Source organism: Humulus lupulus, chromosome 9 (assembly GCF_963169125.1).
Source record: "Humulus lupulus chromosome 9, drHumLupu1.1, whole genome shotgun sequence".
NCBI classification, from domain to species: domain Eukaryota; kingdom Viridiplantae; phylum Streptophyta; class Magnoliopsida; order Rosales; family Cannabaceae; genus Humulus; species Humulus lupulus.
In genome coordinates this window covers 158570356-158592589 of record NC_084801.1, presented here as the reverse complement: position 1 = coordinate 158592589, position 22234 = coordinate 158570356, and the positions used below count along the sequence as shown (strand labels likewise).

Sequence of the window (22234 nt, the reverse complement as noted above, 5' to 3'; positions counted from 1 at the left end):
AGTTTAGCGGCATGAATAGTAGGCCGGGAGGGCCATACTTGTTTAATTATGTTATTAATTGATTAAATGCATGTATATGCTGATTATATTATGATATGATGTGGAATGCATGCATATGAGTCCATATTTACAATTACAGGGGTATGATGATAATTTGGCCCGTTGAGGGTAATTTGTGTATTTGGGTGCATAACTTGGTTTGTGAATGAGAGTCTATTATTATGGAGATATATTCGAGCTAAGCAACATGAGACGGTTATTTTTAGTGGATTAGCGGTTTTACCATAATGGGGTCAATTTTGGGGTAATAGAAATGTTCATTTGATGATAAATTGGGAATATTTGAGATCAGGGTGGAATTTTGGAGGTTTTGACTATAATGTCCCCGGGGGTGTTTTCGGGACCCCGAGCATTAGGTTTTATTTGAGGTTACTTAAGGTTGAAGTAGCTTATCAGATAGAACATACGATAGAAAACCTTCCGTTCTCCCTTTTCAAAGTTCGTTTTACCGTTTGAGCCTTTTTGACGAAATCTTGAGTTCTAGGAGTCAGAATCGAGTGAGGATCGAGGCATATCGATCCTAGGGAAGATTAGAAGCTTCTTAACCGAAGGATTCGACGGAAAACAACCCAATTGAAGGTAATCGAAGTTTAAGTTTTGAGTTTTTCCGAGTTTCTAAGCTTTGAATTGATTTTGTGAATTGTTGAGTTTTCGGTTCGTTCGAGCCTTGGGTTTTGAGGGTTTTGATGCATGGGGAAGCTTGGGAACTTTGTCTTGATGATTGGGGAATGTTTAGGGATGATTTTGGAGGCTTTGGAGTGTTAGAAACGCGGTTGGGAATGGCCCAGGGTGGAGTGCCGCGGCCCTGTTCTTGAGGCGCCGCGGCCCTTCTTTGAAGAAGCAGGTGGAGGCCTTGTGCCTGCTGGGCGCCGCGGCCCTTGATGAAGGGCGCCGCGGCCCTAGCCTCTGGGAACCCTGGGGGCCGCGGCCCAAGGTGCTAGGGCCGCAGCCCTTGCCCTGTTTTCGCCCCGTTTTCTCGTTTTGACCCCGGAAACCTAGTTTTAGGCCTCGGGAGTGTCCTTGCTACTTGGGTTAGCTTGGATTGATCTCTTGGAGGTTAGATAATGGTTTGAGACCCTTGATTATCTTGATTATTAATGGTATCCTAAATGTGTTGTGATTAGGTAACCGTTAAAGGACTAAAAGCTAAACTGTTCTCAGAGGTTGTTCTTTTGCTCATTCTAGCTCGAATCAAAGGTAAGAAAACTGCACCCCGAGTGAGACATGCATGGATATTTGTGAGGCATGTTGATTGTGTAATATGGACATGGATTGAACATGGAATGCTTAGCATATGTTGTTCACTTGAGCATAGCACTGACTAATTAGTCTGGTTTGGCAAGGGTGCTAGTATCAGCTGTGAAGCTGTGACTGATTAGTCAGGTTCGGCAGTGATACTGGGCACTGGTCACGTTGCACTGACTTGTTAGTCAGAATTGGCAAAGGTGTTAGTGTCAGCTGCGAAGCTGTGACTTATTAGTCAAGTTCGGCGGTGATACTGGACACTGGTCACTTGGCGCTGACTTATTAGTCAAGGATGGACTTAGCGTGGTTCACGCAAGCCAACGGAGATTAGATCTAATCGACCTTTAGCATTGAATGACTCAAGGAGCATTAATGCCTGACCGACCCTGAGGGTCGATGAACAAACAGAGCTTGAAGGCTAGTGGCTTACCTATCAGCCACTCTCTTGCTAGAAAACAGAGCTTGGAGGCTAGTGGCTTGCTCAACAGCCACTCTCCCGCTAAATCATGTGATGTTCATTTGCTTGTTTGAAAGCTTTATGTTCAGTATGATTATAATGATAATCATTTGATAATGTTTATGAGAAATGTTATGTTTTCTTGCTGGGCTTTGGCTCATGGGTGCTATGTGGTGCAGGTAAAGGGAAAGAAAAGCTCACCTAGCCTTGAGTGGAGAGCTGATGTGGTGTTGTGTACATATGCGGCCGCTTGACCACCACGGCCAAGACGTTCTCAGAGGAACTAGGGGGTTTACCCTATTTTTGCCGCTTAGGTCGGCGGGATTGTAAATTTCAAACACTAGTGACCATTTTGTACTGAGAACCTCTTGTAAATGTTTTGTTTAGCTCTGCAGAGCAGTTTGTAATAAAATCTCCATTTCCTTTTTATTGGTTTTGTACCTTAACCTGTTAATCATACTTAGAGCACGTTTTTGACCAAAGGACTCAGGCAATGAGTCAAATTTTCGGTCCACCGTTCACCGTAACTGTTCTGGGGTAGCCAGGGCGTTACATTATTATTAATATTACCCTAGCTATTTTTGTGTATGGTCAAAATGCTCTTTTTCTAAAATACCACAAAAACATAATCTATAAAGCTCAAAATAGCAATTTACAAAACCCAATACCCACAAAACATGGTTGGTGACACATGAGGGTTTTGACCCATTTTCAACCAATGAGAGAGTGCCACGTAGGCAGCCTTGGCTGAAGAAATTGCCTTGGGCCTTGACTGGGTTGTTGGGTGCCTTGGGCCTTTGGAGGGAATTGATGCATTGGGGAGAATTGATGTCTTGGGCTTGTTGGGCCAATGGCTGAAGAGAAATAATGCATGCGGCTGGCTTTTGGTGAGAGGAAAACAGGAGGCTTGAAGAGGTATATGCATGAGATGCTTTGCTTGGTTGGCTTCATGTGGACAGGTGGCGCAAGCTGGAGGAGCTGCCTGGGACACGTGGCAGGCTGGGAGCGCGACAAGTGGCTGCTGGAGAGAAGGGAAAGCTTTGGGCCTGTGGTGCTTTGGGCCGAATTTCTGGGCTTCAATTTTGCAAAAATGCCAACTTTTCCTCCTTTATTTCATTATTTCTTCTTTCTTTTCTTTATGCAAAAATGCACTTTAATTCCTACAAAATAATAATAAATTAAAATCTAATAAAATATTTTCATTTATAAAATAAATCATATTAATTCCATGAAAATATTAATTAAAACTTAATTTATTTTGACAATTAAAATCAACAAATGTGCATTTTTCACCACTAATCACCGGGGGTAGTCAACTTTCTCTAAGATTTTCTCCTCAGGAACATTGGGATCATTCACGGCCGTAGTTGATTCAGGGAGGCTTCTTCGACTGAATAGACTCACGTACGTACTGCTTAATGCTCTCAATGAAAGTACCAAACTGTTGACGCTGTTTTTCATCAACTTAAATCGTAGAGCAATTAAACAATGTAAACTATGAAGCAAATGGATGATAAAGAGGAACAAGAAGATTTTTACGTGGTTCAACAGCTAATTCTGCCTAGTCCACGAGTCTGTGTTATAAAGACCTAGAGTTTTCTGGAAATTCTTCAGAGATGAATTACCCAGAGCTTTCTCTCTCAAGCCTTTAGAAATCGATCCTTTACAAGTGGTCATTCCTCCTTTATTTATAGGGGAGGTTACAGAGTTCATTCCCACATATTTCAGGATGATATTCTGTGTATCAATTCAAATAATGACACTAAATGCAAAATTTCCTATATACATGGAAACGTTCCATAAGAATCGGGAACAGATAACAGATTAAATGATATCCCTTAAATATTGGGATTACACAAAAATAAATATGTTCACACGCAATGGGCTATCCCAGGTGACTCATCAGGTCTTCGAGATCAACAATCGGCATTGTGACTGTCAAGACTTGTGGAACTATTGCGAACTTGCTACCCTGCTTCAGGACATGCTTGGAGTAGATAGATACTGCCGAAGCTATCATACTCGAGCTCGCACTTCCCAAGCTCGGACTGTTTTAGCCAAAGACAATTGGTAACTGACATACCCCATTGTCGCGCCATTTCGAACTCAGAAAATATCCCGAGGTTACACATCCTCAAGGTCGTTGCTTTACTTCAGAGATTTTACAGCTGGACTGTACAATGTTTTCATATTTTTCGAGCTCACACTTGACGAGCGCATTTTTCGAGGATAGAACTCTAGTCTCGAAATCTGGGTGTAACAAACACATTTTAATTACTTAATTTTAAAAAAATACTATTAAAAAATAAACCTCAATACAAAATAAGAGAAGAAAGGGAATAAAAATAATAATGACAAATAGAAATATTCGAATAAATTTGACTGAGTAATTAATTTAAGAAAAAACAAAAGTATATAATTATAGTATAAAAACATTATATGATTGATGATGGTTCTTCAGAAGATAAAAAACTTGACAAAACAAGAAAAAGTAACAAAAAATATAATAAGTAAATAATATTAATAATAAAAGATAATTGTCAAATTTTGATTTATTTAGTAAAAGACAAAATAATGTAATATATAGTGTCTTACATGTGTGATGATTTTATGATTAAAGAAATATAAAAAAATAAAAAGAAAAACAAAATAAGTAAAAAACAAAAAAAAAGATGTGCAATTTATCACAAAAAATTTTAGCGTTCAAAATTCTCAAATTAGCCCGGCATTAAAATTTTATATTTTATATTGATATAAAATGTTAAAATAGAAAATTTATATTGATATAAAATGTTAAAATAGAAAATTTAATAAAGACACAAGATAGAATGGAAATATAAAGATATAGTACATATATCTACCCTAGATATTTTAGGAAACACAACGAATCAATTTGATCATTCAACTGCTCAAAAATTTTCTCCGATCAACATCCACCTTCCGATAAATCGATCGATCGATACAAATGGCGTATGCGTATGCCGGTGCCGCACCAAGCGGTCCTCCAATGGCGAATCCGATCGCCGTGGTGAGCCCACACTTCTGCGCACCCTATCCCGTGGATTTGATCATCGCCAAGAAACTCATGACCTTATCAGAGGGTTCCTTCGCCGTTACGGATGTTAACGGCGCCGTTATGTTTAAGGTCAAAGGCTCTGTTTTCAGCATCCATGACCGTCGTCTGCTCCTTGACGCCTCCGGTAACCCTGTCATCTCCCTCCGCCAAAAGGTACTTTATGATCAAGTATTTTGTTTAATCTAAAAATAAATATATTTTTGAATTTTAATTTCTTCTACCAAGAAAAAATATTAGGTTCTTAAAATAAATAGGGGAATATTTTTCGCAATTAAATCTTAAGTTAAAAACAATTATAATTAACTCATTACTGCTGATTTTTTAACATTAAGTTGTTAATGATTTTTTTTTATATATATTACCAATTAATTTGAAAAAAAGTCATTGAAAAGTTGAAAATTATATTTAAAAAAAAACTACAAAATCCCTTATTATACATGACGTACTTTTTTTTTTATGAGATGCTTTCATGTTATTGGAAGTTGAGTTTTTTTTTCCTTTTTCCTTTTTAGGGTACTACTTTTTTTCTTTTTCCTTTTGATAAATGAATATTATCATCTTCTAAGTCATAATTACCGTTACTTATTTATTAATATTATTACTAAAATCTCACATATGCCAATAATATTTATTTATTTTAAAATTATGCCAATATTATTCACAGACAAGTAGTTGAACTTTTTCCAATTTTTTATTTTATTTTTTAAATATGGATTAAAGGCATAAAAAAGTATTAGTACTTCTATAACCACGGCTGAAAAATACATTAATGCATACCTTTTTTTTTCGGTCTTCCTCTTTCATCACTTCTTATAATATTTTTGTTGTTGCTCATTTTAATTAAATTTACATATTAGAATATTTCAAGTTGAATATATTATATATATTTGGATTATCTTAACAATTTAAAACTTCTTTCGGTAGTTTTTTGATGTATTTTAGTAAATTACCATGATGTTTCTTCCTTTTTTTCTTCTCTCAATTAATATATAACTCAAATTTAGTTTATTTTTTATTTTTTTTTACTATTTACATATTAAAGTATGTTTAACGAGGATTCTAAATTAGATTATAATTGTTTGATTTAGAAAGTGCTGCATTGTGGTCATATATTAAAGAAAAATCAATTGATATCGTTTTCTGTTATTATTGTCGTTTTTATATTTTACTGATTTCTTTTCAAGTTTTTATCGTTTTTAAGTATCATTCTCGTTTTTTCTACAAAAAAAAGTACCATTGTCGTTTGATGTCGTTTTAAGTTTGTTGTCGTTTTTTGTATTATTGTCGTCTTTTACTTCATTGTAGTTTGATGTCGTTTTTTTAGTATTGTTGTAGTTTGTCTACTGTACTGTCGTTTTTTAAAAATAATATCGTTTCTTTAGATGTGTCGTTTTTTTAAATAATGTCGTTTCTTTAGACGTGTCGTTTTTTTCTTCTAAAAAAAGTATGTTTAATTTATTGTGTTACAAATCATCAGAGAGTTTTTTTAAAATCAAGTGACAAATAGTGTTAAAAAAATGTCAAATAGTATAAATAAAAGATATGAATATATGTGAAAAAAATAAAAAAATGATATCGCACAACAATACTTCATTATTATTATTATTTCTCTTGCATAGTGTATGAGTTTTTTTATTTAATTTTTTTTAAATGGAAGAAAAGCACAAAAAGACAAAAAATATTCACCAACTTCTTTTCTCTCAAAAAAAAAAAACTGTTCGATTCATCTTTCAAAATCAAATAACCAAAAAAATAAAAGAAAGGAAAACACTAATGTTTGTCAACCAACGGCCGGCTCAACACAAGACAAAATTGAATTATTTAAGAATTTTTTTATAATATTTTGAAATTCAATAAATTTGTGCTATTTACAATAAATGATATATTAAAAAAATGTAGACAAGATAATTTAACTTCTATCAATTAATAACAAAATTTGAAAAAAAAAATAAAAGAAATCGAATGAATACAAAAACATTGATTTTTTTTAATTCATATAAAGTCAAGAATATATACATGAGACAGAACCTACGAGTAATATTAAGTCCACACTAGAATTAGGAGGATAGCAGTTGTTGAAGCAACAATTTGTCTTTCTATATTTGGAGGTAAAACCCAACGATGGATGATGCCCTGTCACTATTCTGGTGATGAAGTTTGCCTTTGACTCGTCGGGATCACCTGCAAGAAAGACACTCCGATGCTTAAGTTAGTTCAAAGTTCGATCCCTTTGCCCTTCTATGAATCTTATATTTATAGGACAAAATATGTAAAGCAGTTAGTTAGTTCAAGCAAACACTGGAATGGTGGGAAGAAATAACCGAATTTCCCTCCAAAAATATTGTTTTTGAATGTCTCGTTCAATTGTCAAAGGCGCGGATCGCCTCTGACCCGTAGCTTCTGCCTTCGGAGCTTCTGCATACCAAAACGAATCGTTTTGAATGTTCGATAAACGAGGAAAGGATTTTCGGGCCGAATATTTTGGGCCCAACAGATGCCCCCTGGCCCAAGCTTCGAATAAGCGAGGCATGCTAATCTATTCGAATCTTGGGCCGACTCTTCAATGCCAACAATTTCGCCTAAAGCCGTCATTCTCTGCAAATCGAGGCAATTCATAGGTACATGATCATTCGATTGCCTGACAAGCTACACTTAATGCAAACACAGTTACCGAGTGAAGCATTTGGTTCAGAATTTTACCTTTCATTTAAATAGTTTTATTTCAAAATAATTTTCATTCAAATTTCCAAATTTTATTCTAACTTCCAGAAAAAGCTCTGAAGAAACCCTAAAGATTCCCCTCTGTTCAATCCTTCAACAATCATCTTAACCTGCGTAATCATGTCTTCTCGTTCATCTCCCGAGCCTTTGGATCGCGAAGGATACAAGAATGCGTATGAACGCATGCGCAAATCGTTCGACATTCCTGACAATGTCACGATGAGGATGCTTTCGGATGCTGAGCTTCGAGAATGGCGATTCAAGGATGTAGTCAAGCCCTCCGAAATCGTCATGAGTCTGAGACATATCGAATGGCTCCGCTTCCCACTTCCTGCTCTGCTAGTTCAGATAATTTCAAACTCTGGAGCTCACATTTCTCAATTTCTCCCTAATGCTATCCAGTCAATAGTCGGAGTTCAGATGATAGGGAGCCTCAGAAATGTCAACATTCAATCAGACGACATTTACGCGTGCTTTACCAAGTCCACGAACAAGGCGATAGAGGGAAAACCTTGGAAAACCTTCTACCTTTCTCCCAAAAAGGATAAGACAATCTTTACCAATTTTGATAGCTCCCATCGAAATTGGGATAAATACTTCTTTGCTGTTGGAGGAGCGTGGTATCCTGAATACCTACCTCAAGAAAATTTTCCTTTGGCAAGGGTGTTTATAAAAGGTGAGTTACATTTTTCGTTCTGTTCCTTATTGGTTTTAAGGTGAAATAATCATATCTGGATGATTAGCGGTTACTTTAACTCTATGTATCACTGTTTTGCTTCTTTGCGTCAGATTTTTCTTGGCCCCAGGTTAACATGAGTCCTGAACGGCAGAGCATGCTGACAGAGAAGGGGCTTTTGCACGAGTCTAAGGAGAATGCCATCAGTATCAGGGGTGTGCTGAACCCCTACTGCATGCAGATGATGACTCGACTTTGCTTTGTGGATCGAGTCGATCCTGGCGCCGTGCGAGTTAGATCGCAGAAGGGTGACATGACCCTTAGCAAGATTACAACAGCATGTGCGGAGTAGCTGGGAACTTTTATGAAGAAATCTCCTCCTACTTCTTCAACTCTGTCTCTGTCGAAGACTGAGTGTAAAAGGGCGTGTTCTGAGACCTATGCCACATGTGCCAAACGTCAAGGGGTCCCAGAAGGTAAAAAGAAAGAGGGTTCTGGTCTAGCTTCTGCTGTAGAGTCGTCCCTTGATAAGTCCGGCTTATCGCGTAGATCTTCCCGTATTCAAGGGCGATCGTCCACGCCTTCTGACGCTCTCCAGATTCAGCCTCTTCAACAAGTGCCTTTGCCTACAGACGCCTTAGGAAAAAGAAAGGAGCGTGAGGAATCCTCTGGTGAAGATTCGGACGATGGGAAGTGCATTTCGTCCAAGCTTCGGATCCCAAAGGGTTCTGTCTCCACTGCTCAGGATCTCCCCTTGCAATCTCCAAACTTGCCTCAGGAAAGTTACCATCAGGCCAGGCTCTAACGTTGTGGAAGAAGCCACGAGGATCTGCCCTCGCTGGATCTTTACCTGGGGCGTCTTCTACCTCGCATGTAATTGGGTCTTCCTTGGAGGCAGGCTTAGAAGGGGTGGCTCATGCAGCGGACGCTTCTTCTTCTCCGTCTAAATCACCAGAAGTGTTGACTGGAGATGGAGTGCAGGGTGGCTTACCAATTGAGGCGAAGTCTCCTGTTGTCTGTATGAAGCCGTTAAAGGCCTTACCCTCTGCTTCTGCTTTGGCTGAAGGGTCTGACACTGGCCGTAAGCGTGGCTCAGAGTGGAGATGTCATTCTTCTGCCTCTCGTAAGAACAAGCTTCTGGAGGATGCTTTCGGAGGGGGTTTCGAGTCCAGGAACACCCCTCCTCTGCCGGTTGAGCCAATTATGACCGCCGTTTCTAAAACTACCCCTAGATGTCAGGAATCAGGGGCTGCCGAAGTAACAGGTGTTGACACTCTCAATGTTGACGTTTCCTTATTACCACCTGCTGCTTCTGAGTCTCATCTAGGAGATGTAATTGTTGTGTCTCCGAAGGGTACTAGTACTTTTGAGTCTCCTAGTGCTTTCTTGGAGCAGCTAACGTCTTCTGCCGTGCAGACGCCAGTGTACCTTCCAAGTGATTTGGGTGAAGATGATAGCTTACCTGTACGCCCTTCCAAGACGTATTCTTTTGGAGTGGGAACAATTGCGCTGGCGTCTGATAGTGTTATGGTGTCGAAGTTAGCAGAAGGTGGGAAGCCAGCTGCTCCCGTTGCTTCTGCTGCTACATTAGCAGGGGGAGAAGCAAGTGACAGAGCAGGAGTAGTGTCGGAGTATGGTCCTTCTGCGTCTACGGAAGTGATGGAGGAAATGCTACGCATAAGCAGACCCCATCTACCTACAGAAGCAATTTGATCGTTGAGCGGGCAAGGTGATCTGCTGTAGCAAGTATCAGACCACATTTGGATGGTAAGTTGGTTAAAAAATTAGGCCTTTTTTTATATCTCATGATATGTGTATAATGTTATTTTTAATGAGCGTAATTGATGTGTCACAGAGCTATGTATGCGCTTCTGCTGCAAGGCGAGAATATGCGGCGGCTATACAGAATGACTCTAAATTGGCGGAGCAGATGGTGAAATTAGAAGAGGAGCGGACAGGGAGAATGATGGTTGAAGCAAATCGGGATGTGCTCATGGAGGCCATCAAGAAGTTAGAGGCAGAGCTGGCAGAGGCTAAAAAGAAGGTGACCGCCACAGAGGAGAAGCTGGTAGGCACTGTCGGACTCGAAGTAGAGCGAGACAAACTAAAAGCTGACTTGGTGGGTATGACCAATAAGTGGATGGAGAAAAATCAAGTCTGCGTACAGCATGAAGCCCGTATGGAGAAGCTTAGCAGTATGATGAACGACCTTGTGGAGGATATAATGTCGTTGCAGACTGATAAAGAGATCTTAGAAAAAGAGAAAAAAGAACTGCAGCGAAAGTCAAATGATCTTGAGGCTAACACGGCGGACGCCAAGAAGCAGAAGCTGGAGACTAAACTTCTTCTAGGGAAGAAGTTGAAGGAAGCAGAAGAGGCGGTGATCGAAGCCAAGAAGCAGTTAGAGGAGATGGCTGAGGTATGCAACTCTTCTTTAGTTATTAATGTAATGGAAAATTAATGTGTCCATAAGGCATGAGTGTTGATTTCATAATGTTTTTACTTTTGCAGAGGGCAGCAGAGGCGGCGATTGAAGCCACAAGGCAACGCATCCGAGATCGTGAGATCACCGAACGCAAACTTGCGAGGGTGGCTGAGGTAGATACTGCGAAATATCTTGATCTGACATTACGCAATAAGAAGCAGACCCTAGAAGAGAAATGGGCAAAACTCGAGATGTATTGTAAAAGCGTCGATGTGAAAATAGAAGAGTATGATGTCGACGAGTATTTGAATGAACTCAGGGATCTGCAGATTTCCTATCCGGCGTGTCATCTTGAGAAGTTGAAGTTAAGGGGCGACGCGCTGGGGTCGATGTATAATGCCAATGGGGAAGCTATTGAAGATGGTGTTGTCAATGAGGCTTCTGAACAGAAGGCAGTAGAATCCGTGCCAGTTGCAGAGGCAAAGCCAGATGGTGAAAGAGGTGTCGTAGAATGAACGACACACTATCTTTTTGCTAAATTCTGTTATGTTTTGCTGTGTATTAATTTTTGTATATGCATTCTTTGGTATTTTTTGGCCACTAGTATATAGACAATTGTAATAGAGCAAATTATCAATACAAGTTGAGCTTTGTTTCATGTTGGCTGTCTTGGTGTGTTTATTGGATGTGGTCGTTTTCATTTAGAACTTAATGGAAGGCATGATGACAGGTGAAAGTCATATGGTTTATTCGGATCAGAAGCTTCATAGACCTTTTAGGCCATTGCGTGCGAGGTATAGTGAAAGATCATACAGATGGTGGGAGAGAATGCCCAGTTAAGTGTTGTGTGAACAATCCGTCGTAGTGTTTTGGTGATGGGTTGGAGCTGACAACATTGTTGTTGCAGGTGATCATCGTGAGTGGACGAAGGTTCCCTTTTTGAGGAGAATCTTTGATAACCCACAGTGGTTTTACTCAACGTGGGCGATGGAGGAACTTATCAGAAGTGACATCCCGTACTGCATATCGTGTGAACGCTATGGGTTAGGCCATTCGAAGCTAGAGAGTGCGATGGCAGAGTACATGCGTCGTATTGAATGAGACTAAACATGGGCAAGAGAATATTTGTATATAGAGAATAGATCAATTATGGAATCAGAAATTAATATTGTCATTAATGTAACATAATTTATAAATAACAACTTCTGATTTATTGTCATTTTTGAGTACACATGGCCTTCTGATTGTGCAAAGTACAAATATTCATTTTTTGTTTATGTGTGCCCACGCTTAGCATCTGTCAATTTAAGTTATAGTGATAAAAGTATTGTACTTCTGCAACGCCGCCATTATTGTTGAGTGGTAGACTTTCTTACGCTTAGGGAGTTGTGTAGAGGTCTGATTGGAGCGGGTTCGACCTCTGATGTTGTATGAAAGAGTGTGGCTGATACTTCCCATATGGCCTGAGGGGTTAATGTGATTCAGGCCGAACGCGAGGAACAAAGCGTAGCATTGGGCGTCGAGGCAGAGGCAAAGTGGTTAAGATTGCGAGGCAGATATCTTTCCAATGCACCCATACCGTGTAGTATAGTGATGGCTTGTTTGGGCTGTCTTTGTATCCTGTCAGAGGCACCCATTGTGTAGGATATGGGTGCGACTGCGGGAAAAGTTCCTCCCAGCCTTGGATTGTCAAACCAGTTAGTGTGCACTGGTGATGAATTTGAAGTGTGACAGCTGATGGTACTGCTGTGATAGTTAGGGCAGAGTAAACAGTAGGAGGTGCTCCTCTTATTCGGGTAAGAGGGTAGGGTTTGCAGTGCACCTCCGCTGGACGGCCAGATCGGCATAGTCAGGGCAGATTAGACTGCGAAATGGCTGGCCGTAGCTCCCTGTGAGCTTAGTCAAGTTAGATTAGAATGCGGCACAATATCTATTGAAAAGGCAGAGGCAGTAGGATCGTGTACGCAGATTGTTTGTAGTGGCCTTGCTGCCATGATCCGCTGAGATTCAGCCTTGTGCCAATGTGCAGGGTGAGATGCAGCACCTCATCGTGCATTATTACTGCTCTTTGTATATTGGAGCGCTTATTTTTTGTTGTAGTGTGTGGGTAGCGTATGTATTGAGACCAAAGACATACGGTGTATTGCTATGGGAGGCCAATAACTACAAGCATTCATATAGTTTTTTATTTATAGCCATTGTGGTAGGTGGTTTTTGAGTGCACATGAATAATGTCGTTTTTAACAAGGGTAGGTGGGGATATATTTGAGAGGACCTTTCAAGTGAGATGTTCATTGTCACGTGTTTGGCTTAGTGTGATGTCATGGGATAATGCCAAGAAATTGAATGTACAAGAGAAATTTAAAATAATGTGAAAAAATGGAAAGTTGTTGTATTACTTTTGAATTGCACAGTACAACTATTAACAATAATATTGTTTCAAAGACATTGAATTCCAAGTACGGGGTACGATTTTCCCACTACGTACATTCTTTAGGGTGCAAGACCCTCTGCCTAGTACTTTTATGATTTCAAAATGCCCTTCCCAATTAGGTTCTAGCTTCTTCTTATTGCCTGTGACCTTGCACATAACCCAATCACCTTCCCGAAATGTGCGTGAGTGGACTCTTTTGTTGTAGTAGCGTTCTGCAGCCTTTTGATAATTTTCTAGTTGTAATTGTGCTATCGTACGCACTTCTTCCAGAAGGTCTAGGTTGTGCAGTAGTTGAATGTTGTTTGTTGTTTGTTCAGATGTGATCTCTGTTCGAAGCGTAGGTAGGCCCACTTCTGTTGGGATGATAGCCTCTGTTCCATATACCATGGCATAGGGAGATTCTCCCGTAGAAGATCTTTTTGTTTTCCTATATGCCCATAACACTTTTGGTAGTTCTTCTGCCCATGCCTCTTTTTTATCTTCCAAGTTCTTCTTAATGTTGGCAAAGATAACTTTGTTGGAAGCTTCTGCTTGACCGTTGCCTTGTGGGTAAGTGACAGAGGCAAAGCTCAGCTTGATCTTGTATGTGTCACATAGTTCTTGTACCTTCGTATTTTGGAACGGGGTTCCATTGTCCACAACTATCTCCCACGGTATCCCAAATTGACATATGATATGCTTCCAAATGAAGGACATAGTGCCTGTTTTGCTGACTGTGACGTATGCCTCTGCCACAACCCATTTCGTGAAGTAATCAGTGGCTACCAGAGCATACCGTCTTCCTCTAGCAGCCTTAGGTAGTTCGCCTACCACATCCATAGCTCATTTTGCGAAAGGCCAAGGTGCAACGATGGAGTGTAAAGTTTGAGTAGGTTGATGGATGGTGGGTGCAAATCGTTGGCACTTGTCACATTTTTTGGCATAGTCACGTGCTTCTGTCATCATGTACGACCAGTAATACCCTACTGTAAGTGCCTTATGTGCCAGACTCCGTCCCCCTGTGTGATTTCCGCATGTCCCCTCATGTATCTCTTTTAGCAATTTTTTAGCTTCTGATGGACGCAAACACCGTAGGTAGGGGCCATTAAAGGACTTGCAGTATAACGTTCCATGGATTATGGAATAACGTTGTGCCCAAAGGCGCAGAAGCTTTGCGTCGTTTGGATTAGGTGGGAGTTCGGAGGTGGACAAGTATCGAATGATTGGATCCATCCAGCACTTAGGTTCTGATGAGGTTGAGTAGACTTCCATGTCGTTGCTTGACCGGCTTATAGATATGGAGGATTGGTGCGTGCAACCTCCTACAGAAGCTAATTTGGCAAGGGCATCGGCCTTCTGATTTTGTTCCCTAGGTACTTGTATGAGTTCAAACTGGTGAAAATGTGATCGCAAGTCAGTTACCTTCTGTAGAAGGCTAGCCAGATGGGGTGCTTTAGTATCGAAATTGCCAACCACTTGTTCTATCATAAGCTGTGAGTCTCCTTTGACATTCAGACGCTGGATGCCCATGTCTCGTGCTAGTTCTAAACCATAGATTAGAGCCTCATATTCTGCTTCATTATTCATCGTGGATTGCTCTAAACGAATGGCTTCCTCGATTTTGAGGCCTGAGGGAGCCTCTAATACGATGCCAATACCAGCCCCTTGGGAATTGGATGCTCCATCAGATGCATCGTCCACACCCACTGATCTTCTGATTCTAATAATTCTGGCAGAGTGCCAGGGGTGAATGATTGAATTTCAACTAGGAAGTCAGCAAGTACCTATCCTTTTTTTGCTTTTCGTGGTGAGAACTGAATATCATACGTCCCTAGCTCAATTGCCCATTTAGATAACCTTCCAGAGGGGTCGGGTTTACTCAATACTTGCTTTAATGGATAGTCCGTATATACAATGATGGTGTGGCTTTCAAAATATTGTCGCAACTTCTTCTTTGCTGTGAGGAGTGCGAGTGCCAATTTTTCCATCATACTGTAACGTGTTTCAGTGTCCAGGAGCATCTTGCTGCAGTAGAACACTGGCCTTTGACGATTAGCTTCTTCTCGGAAGAGAACAGAACTTACAGCGAATTGTGAGACAGATAGATACAAGAATAAATCTTCATTAGCTATGGGAGAGCTCAATATAGGGGGGGAGCTCAAATAAGCTTTCAAATCTTCCAATGCTTTTCTTTGTTCTGGTCCCCAGGTGGTGTTGGTGGATTTCTTTATGCACTGCAAGAAGGGCTGGCAACGGTCAGACATGCGTGATATGAATTGACTTATGCTACTACTTTGCCCGTCAGAGCCTGTATGTCTCGGATGGTTCGGGGTTCTTTGACTTCTGAGAGGGACGCAATCTGTGTTGGGTTCACTTCGATGCCCCTCTGACTGACGACGTATCCCAAGAACTGTCTAGAGGACACCCGAAGACGCATTTAGAGGGGTTTCATTTCATTTTATAAGTGTCAAGAATGTCGAAGCACTCGGTCAAATCGTCTATATGCGAAGAGCTTTGTTTAGATTTGATGACCATGTTGTCGATATAAACCCCCAAGCAATGAGGAAAATAGCTTGTGCATCAGCCTTTGGTATGTCACGCCTGCATTCTTTAGACCGAAGGACATAACTTTGTAGCAATATAAACCACCTTCTGTTATGAAAGCCGTGTGAATCCGATCTTCTGATTTCATGGGTATCTGATTGTATCCAGAGTAAGCGTTGATGATGCTCATTCTTTCGTACCTTGCCGTGGCGTCTATCATCTGATCGATTTTCGGTAGAGGGTAGCTATCCTTGGGACATGCTTTGTTTAAGTTTGTGTAGTCTATACATACTCTCTTTTTTCCATTCTTCTTTGGGACCACGACGGGGTTGGCAAGCCAACTGGAATATAAGCATTCTTCGATTGCCCCTGTGCTCAGGAGCTGTTGCACCTCTTCTTGTATGACTTGATTTACTTTGGGAGCGAACCTCCTCTGCTTCTGCTTGACGGGTGGGAAGCTATTTGAAATATTTAGGCTGTGATTCATGACGGAGGGGTCTATTCCGGGTATGTCGTGCGGAGACCAGGCGAAAGTTCCCATTCTAGCTTTGAGAAATTGTACGAGGGTCTGTCTTTCTTCTTCAGAGAGCTTGGTACTTACCAGCACTATCTTAGATGGGTCATCGTCATCTAGACATATTTGTTCTAAGGTATCTAGTGTAACTAGGGGTTTTTCTTGATCTTCCTCTAGATTGATCCCTTTGAGGCATGCTGGTAGGTCCTGCTGTAATTGCTATTTGTGAGGGGAGTCGTTATGGGAGGCAGCGCCATAACTATTTATTTCTTTCAAGGTAAGGAAGCATTTTTTGCCCTGCTTCTGGTAACCCTTGATGTCGACAGTGTAGCGCCCGTTGGGTGATTGACACCGCATCACCTGATGTAAAGTTGAGACTACCCCCTGCATCCTGTGGATCCAATTTCTCCCCATGATGGCGTTGTAGCTTGTGGTGGAATCTATAATGAGAAAATCTACTGGCAGGGTGCGTTCTGTGGCCACCACAGTTAATCGAATGACGCTTTTCGGATAAACTCTTTGGCTGTTGAATCCCAAAATGGGCGTGGTGGAGGGCCGGATCTGACTCTCCTCCAGCCCCATTTTCTGGAAGGCTTCACAGAAGAGAATGTCGACCCCACTGCCCCCGTCGATTAGAACTCTACCCAGCTGGAAATGGCCAACCTGCAGGGAAATGACGAGTGGATCATCATGGGGCAGGTGTACGCCCTTCAGGTCATCATCGGTGAAGGTGATTGCAGAGGCTGGATAACTTCTGTCCTCAGAAGTGACAAGATTGACCGTGTGACCTAATGATTTGTATTGCTTCACTCACTCTTCCATCCTCTTATGGATTTTGGTGATATGCTCTTGGTTCTTAGTGAGTTCCACGATCCCGTGGATCATAGGGACTTGCTTAAGAGGCTCCTGAGCGCTATCAGAGGCCGTGTGCACGGGATCTGACGCTTGTGGTGCTGGGGCAGAAGCGGGATTATGCTGCGAGGTGTCGGGTCTGCCTGCCTCCTTGATGTAATGGGTAAGCCTCCCACTCCTCACGAGGGCTTGGATCTGATTGTTCAAGTTATGGCATTCAGCGATCGTATGACCGTGATCTTTGTGGAAGAGGCAGTACCTGCTTTTATCCCTTCTGTTAGAAGGAGTGGTAATTTTATAGGGCTCTCGCCAGATAGGTCTGTCTTTATTTTCTTCATACATGACTTCTTGCGGGATGGTGTATTCGAAGGAAGGGTACCGTGGTGACTGTCGATCCTATCTTGGCCTTTTTCCTTCCTTCGCGTGATCTGTTTGGTTCCGCTTCCTCTTGTCATCTCTAGTAGGTGGCGGAGGGTTATTTGTTGGTGGAGCGGATATGAGCGCAGACTTCTTCTGTGCACGTTGTCGAAATTCCAAGACCCTGAAGATGCCCTCGGCTCGGGTCTGCACTTCTGCCATGTCGTAGGGTGGCGTCATGGTGAGATTCTCATGTAAAAGAGAGCCCACCTGTAAGCTTTTGACGAAGGGATTGGCTGCGGTAATTGGATCGACGTCGTGGATTTGATGGACGAGGTCAATGAAATGCTGCAAATATGATTTCTGATGTTCATTTTCCCCTTGCTCAATCGGATAGAGGTCAGCCATTGTTCTTGGTGCCTCTCGGTTGGCACTATATTGTTGTAAAAAGGTTCGTTGGAGGTCACTAAAACTGTTGAGGGATCCAGGTTTTAATTGTCGGAACCACAACAAAGCTGGCCCAGAGAAAGTCGTTGAAAAGACCTTGCATTGAATAGCTTCGTTGTTAGCTTCTAATGCCATTTTCTGCTGAAATTGGAATAAATGGTTTAGCGGATCTCCCTTTCCATTAAATGCAGGCAGGGAAGGGATGGTGAAGTACCGAGGCTTAGGCTCATTCTGAATCCATTATGAGAAAGGAGATTTCTCAGTGGTTCTCGACACTAAATCCAAATGCTCGATGGCGTAAACGGATCGCCCGTCTGAGAACTTCTGCATCATTTCTCTCATCATATCTTCTTTCCAACTGTCCAAGAACCGGATCGAGGGAACACAGTCTTCAGTTGGTGTATCGTGCGTGGCTTGACGTGTAGTTTGTTGAGGCCGGACTTCGGCTGTTGGTTGAGCGGATTCGGTGGGGTCTGCTTCCGTCTGCGTATGTGTGTCAGAAAGTGGGGCTCGTCGCTCTTCGGCCCCAGAGGGTGGCGGGAGACCTTGGGATCTTTCACTACCGAGGTTCGTATTTCGCTGAGGGGAACTGACGCGGTCGACTGGAACTTTGGGTCTACCAGGGTCGAGATTGTTGTTGGCTTGGGTGTTGCGAGCGGTGTCAGCGAATTTGCGCAGATCAGCAATCTCAGCTTCGAGCCTAGCCTGAGCTTCGGTCAATGTCTTGATTGCTTCGTCGGACCGCTGCTGGCTCGCTTCCAGCAGGCGACACATCCTGTCGATCTAGTCGCCCACGTCCGCTGGAGGGACGCTCTGTGTGACTGGACCCGACACTCCGTTGCCTTTTGGTGGCATAATTCCTGGGTTTGCAGAGGATCTTGGATGCAAAAAGAGAGTTCTTGATTTCTTGATTCGACGACGTGGCTAAGGCCGAAAATGTTTTTCGTTTCCCACATACGGCGCCAATTGTTGAAGCAACAATTTGTCTTTCTATATCTAGAGGTAAAACCCAACGATGGATGATGCCCTTTCACTATTCCGGTAATGAAGTTTGCCTTTGACTCATCGGGATCACCTGCAAGAAAGACACTCCGATACTTAAGTCAGTTCAAAGTTCGATCCCTTTGCCCTTCTATGAATCTTATATTTATAGGACAAAATATGTAAAGCATTTAGTTAGTTCAAGCAAACACTGGAATGGTGGGAAGAAATAACCGAATTCCCCTCCAAAAATACTGTTTTTGAATGTCTCGTTTAGGGGTCAAAGGCGCGGACGCCTCTGACCCGTAGCTTCTGCCTTCGGAGCTTCTGCATACCAAAACGAATCGTTTTGAATGTTCGATAAATGAGGAAAGGATTTTCGGGCCGAACATTTTGGGCCCAACAGTAGTTTTTTTATTATTTCATTTTATATTTATTGAAATTTCATTTTTAGTAATTACCAAATTAATTAAACTATGTGAATTAATTAAAGTGCAGAATGGTAATTAACTGTTTACACATATTACTGTTCTGTCGGGACAGAATCCACACTTGTCACAACAGAAACTGAACACAATAAAAACACAGTAAAAGCAATAAAGAACACAGCGAATTTTTACAAGGTTCAGAAACCCTTTCGGATATCATTCTCTTTGGGGCCACGTCCAGAGAACAAAACCAATTAATAAAGAATCACAAGTACAAAAACATTGACTTAAACAAAACAAGACTCCCTCTTGAGATTTGCCGCAACTTTTTTGTACTTCTCTTCACTAATCTGATTTTGATTGAAACGCTCAACCACTTGAACTTCCTTCAATGGCCAGCGAGTGCTTGCATCCTCCCAACGCAAGGCTTGTAAAAATCTTCTCCCGAAGACTATAAACGTTGTGTTCAAATTACAATGTGTATTCACTCATGAACATGGAATAAACTCACCACTAAAACCTAAACACACATATTACTACAAGATCACATGAATACTTATGATCTTGAATACAAAGAGGAACTCTCTCAAATATTACAATAATGCTCACGAATAATGTACCAAAGAGTTCACCTTTCTCACTGCCTTTAGAGCCCTATTTATAGTCCTTTTTCGTGCTCATAAAGGTTGAGAAAGAATTCTTCTAATAAATGCAAGAATAAATGAAGATATTCTTGATTGATGAAGAATTGCCTTTTTTAGAATATGCTGATCCGACAGATACGATTTTGGTGGGGACAGCTCAGACCTGTGTCGGATAAAAAACAAGCTCAAAAAGGAAACAACAATTAATGACATTAAGGAACCAGTTTCCTGTTTGTAATTCTTGAGCTGCACAAAAATATATAAGCAAATAAACCAGAAACAACTTTGGGTAAGTACCGAATATTTGCAATATAAATCTTCCCTTTATAAACAAAATGGGACAATATAAGTTAAATAAGGAAGCTCACAATTATCCAAAATTCACAAAATGGGAAATTGAATTTCCGAAAATTATAATAAAGGAAAACAATCAATTCTGAAAATTATAATAAAGGACAACAAACAATTCCGAAAATTTATAAGAAAGGGAAACAACTAATTCAACCAATTTATCTTTTAAGTTAAAGATATTTCTATAAAAATGCCAATTATAGGATTTACAATCTCCCCCTTTGGCAATTTTATAGACAATGAATATCTATTTTTAAAAGATCCCTGCAAAACACAAGTAAGTGTTCAAAATCATAAGAGTCTCAAAATGACTCCCTCTGCGAAAGATAACCAAAGCACAAGATAAAACTATTAATAAGAAACAACAGGTCAGTCAATATATCGATGTACCAAAAAATAAAGTTACTCTCTCTCCCCCTCATTGTCTAAAAAAATGCCAAAGAACAAAGTAAATGAAACCAAAAGAAAGACACATCAAGTGTTCTTTTACATCTAACAACAGCAAAATAAAAATAGATCAAAGGTATTGTGATCATCATGGGGCAGGAGAGTTGGATGCATTGAGAATGGCCAATGAAGCAAGAATTTGGCGCTGAGTCTCCTCCATTAGAGAGAACCAGTCAGAAAGACTTGTAATTCCTGTCTGGACAACAGGAGTGTCAGTCACAACATTGCCAGAACCAGGACCAGCCAGATTAATTCATTTGACTTTTCGAGCTGTGGACGGAGCATGATCATCTTTGACAGTATAGATGGGACCAACCAAAGGAGAACTCAAGGTCTCATGGGACTTCTTTAAAGGACGTTGAGAGTCCAAAAGTTTGTAAATGACTTGTGGAAATATCAAGTGTTGCCCCTTGCATTTGGTACCACTTAAAGACATGATTTTGTCAAAAATGACAGCAGCAAGATCTATGGCGACTCCAGTACCAATTTTGAACAATAGAAAGGCCATGTCTTGAGTGATGGTGGAGGAATGAGTGGTAGGCATCCAATTAAACATCGCGAATTTGAAAAGAGCACCATAATAATGAGTGAGATCCGTGACTCGAAGAGAGGTGCTCGGTTCCCACACCATAGCTTGACCAACCAATTCAGACAAAACTTGATCCTTTGCAAACTCAATAGAATCATCAATCTCAACAGGAACGAGATTGAGGGCCTTCGCAATTTCAGACGGACTAAACTTATACCAATGTCCCCTAACATACACTTTATGGATCATAAAAGAAGATTGGTCTAATAACTCATCATTCAAATTTGCATAAAATTCTTTAACAACCCGAGGCACAAACCCATCAAACCCAGACAAGGATCGCAACCAACCTCTTTCCTCTAAAGTAAGTAATACCCCAAAAACACGATGAGGAGCAAAAAGAAAATTTCGCTCACTAATAAAATGACGATGGTCATAAAATTGCATGTTCTTATCATTATCATTAAAATAGAATGTAAGAGAACGGGCTTTGAAAGAACCTGAGGTACGGACAAGAGCACCTTTTTGCTTAGCAAGTTTGGAAGACGATTCGGGAAATGCCAATGGTGTGGTGCCTTTTGGGTCAGATGCAACAGGAGAGGCTTCAGATGGGTCTTCTTCAGATTCAGTCTACTCAGCCAAATCATCAAGAGGAACATCAGGATTTGGCTCAGTCAAAAAAGGGTCCAACTCAGGCTGAGAGTCTTCCGTCTCGGGAGAGACATCCTCCGATGAGGTGCAAGGAGGAGGGTTGATTTTGGCCTTTAATTTAAAACGAGATAAAGGAGATGAATAAGAGATGGAGCTGGTACCTTTAGATTAAGCCACTTTAGCCTTCTTTCCTTTCTTCGTTCCAACAGCTTTGGTCTTACGTTTGCCCTTTGCCTTGGGTGTCAACACATCAGAAGATAGCGAGGATTCAGAGTCATGATCAGATGGATCAGACACAGCTTCAGTGGAAATTGATTTGGACTGACTTGTTCCCAAGGCTGGTTTGGCCTTTACTTGACCTTCAGGAGAGGCGAGTGAAACCGCCGAAGCTAGGATTGGTTCAGCATCCAAGTTGG

The 22234-nt window shown here is 41.1% G+C and overlaps 2 protein-coding genes across 2 annotated transcripts in view; both read left to right on the top strand.

The window, feature by feature from the left end:
• The first annotated feature begins 4584 nt into the window (after positions 1 to 4584).
• Positions 4585 to 22234, top strand: part of LOC133800788 (protein LURP-one-related 15-like) — a 28743-nt gene continuing 11093 nt past the window's right edge. Inside the window, exon 1 of the mRNA XM_062238848.1 lies at positions 4585 to 4991. Within this exon, the coding sequence (XP_062094832.1) occupies positions 4728 to 4991 (264 nt within the window). The 5' untranslated portion in view covers positions 4585 to 4727. The remainder of the gene's footprint in view (positions 4992 to 22234) is intronic.
• Positions 9864 to 11862, top strand: LOC133800787 (uncharacterized). The gene is made up of 4 exons (XM_062238846.1): positions 9864 to 10002; positions 10091 to 10654; positions 10747 to 11495; positions 11568 to 11862. The coding sequence occupies exons 1-3, from the start codon at positions 10000 to 10002 to the stop codon at positions 11173 to 11175; spliced, it is 996 nt and encodes a 331-aa protein (XP_062094830.1). The 5' UTR covers positions 9864 to 9999; the 3' UTR covers positions 11176 to 11495; positions 11568 to 11862.